This window comes from Nylanderia fulva, unplaced genomic scaffold, assembly GCF_048542155.1.
Source record: "Nylanderia fulva isolate GAGA-0341 unplaced genomic scaffold, ASM4854215v1 Scaffold615, whole genome shotgun sequence".
NCBI classification, from domain to species: Eukaryota; Metazoa; Arthropoda; class Insecta; order Hymenoptera; family Formicidae; genus Nylanderia; species Nylanderia fulva.
In genome coordinates, this window is record NW_028190716.1 from 54717 (window position 1) to 56545 (window position 1829).

The window sequence follows — 1829 nt, forward strand, 5'->3', positions numbered from 1 at the left end:
CCGTATCTTTTTGTAAATTAATGCTTTTTCTTTGGTTTTTTATATAGAACATTTCTGCTATTTCTCTTTTTCTCGTTTGTTTTTCTTGATGCAGAATCACAGGAGAATCCCAACGGAACTCATGATCGTTACAAGTCCGATGCAAACTAACAACCGAGTGTGATGTCGTGTCTTTTTTAATGTTATTTTTATGTTCCTTAATACGTGTTTCTAAATGTCGCTTTGTTTGTCCAATATATGTAGGGGCCCCCCCCCCCCCCCCCCGATAAGGGCCAAGTCACAGTATTGATGAATCGGACTGACTATGTGGGGAAAATGAATTGTTTACTGAAAGATGTTTCCACTTATAAACCACTTAATAAAAATCCATTAAACGCTCTCAACGCAAAGATCACAACTTTATTAAAATCTTGGTTGGATAATGGACTCATAGATGATTCAATTTACAAACAATTGAGATGTACTAATGGCAATTTGCCTCGTGCCTATGGTTTATCTAAGATCCATAAAGTAGATTACCCTCTTCGTATCATAATTTCAACGTTGGGAAGTCCGGTTTATTACATTGCATCTTATTTAGGTGAGATTTTACAAAATGCAGTCAAGAAACCTCGATCTCACATTAAGGATAGTTGGTCCTTTGTTGAAATTATTAAAGATAAAAACATTGATGACGATCATGTCATGATTTCGTTGGACGTGACTTCGCTTTTTACTAACACACCGTGGGAATTAATAAAAGCAGCAATAGAAAACCGTTGGGATGATATCTCACAATTTACTTCATTTAACATTGCACAGTTTTTACATGCTATTGACACGGTCATGCGCTCGACTAGTTTTGTTTTCGATGGAAAATTTTACGAGCAGGTTTTCGGTTCGCCTATGAGGTCTCCTTTGTCTCCAATTTTGTCTGATATGGTTATGGACGATTAGGAATCATATTGTTTGCGTCAATTGGATTTTGAGCCCTATTGTTATTTCAGATATGTTGATGACATTTTTTCAATTATTCCGAAATGTAAAGTGGAGGATATGCTTACGATTTTTAATAGTTTTCACACGAGACTAAAGTTTACGTTTGAATTGGAGAACAATTGTTCCTTAAGTTTTTTAGACACAAGCGTTATGCGAGTTAATGGCAAATTGACGACTGACTGGTTTCGTAAGCCTACGTTTTCAGGCCGTTATATAAATTTTCTTTCGAACCATCCGATGCGTTATAAAATTAGTGTGATCACAAGCCTCGTGGACAGGGCTATTTTACTCGCTGACCCTATGTTTCACGAGAAAAACATCATCTTAGTCAAACGAATTCTTCGTAACAATTGTTACCCGTTAACAGTCCTAAACAAAATTGTTAACAGGAGACTTAGGGCGATTAAATTTGGCGGTAATTTTGGTGCGTCTAATCGAGATAAATTTGATACACGAAATGTTATAGTGTTGCCGTATATTAGAGATTTGAGCAAAAATATTACTCGTTGCATAAACAAAAATGGAATCGGTGTAGTATATACCGTTCCAAAAAAATTAGACACTTTGATAAAAAGAGGAAAAGATAGTATTGATAACTTAAAAAGAACCGATGTCGTCTATAAGATCGAATGCGCGAATTGCGACTCTACATATATTGGACAAACAAAGCGACATTTAGAAACACGTATTAAGGAACATAAAAATAACATTAAAAAAGACACGACATCACACTCGGTTGTTAGTTTGCATCGGACTTGTAACAATCATGAGTTCCGTTGAGATTCTCCTGTGATTCTGCATCAAGAAAAACAAACGAGAAAAAGAGAAATAGCAGAAATGTTCTATATAAA

At 35.5% G+C, this 1829-nt stretch overlaps 1 protein-coding gene across 1 annotated transcript; it reads left to right on the forward strand.

The window, feature by feature from the left end:
• The first annotated feature begins 315 nt into the window (after positions 1 to 315).
• Positions 316 to 936, forward strand: LOC146720756 (uncharacterized). The gene has a single exon (XM_085488066.1). It carries the CDS (start codon positions 316 to 318, stop codon positions 934 to 936), a length of 621 nt encoding a protein of 206 aa, XP_085344192.1.
• The last annotated feature ends 893 nt before the right edge of the window (positions 937 to 1829 follow it).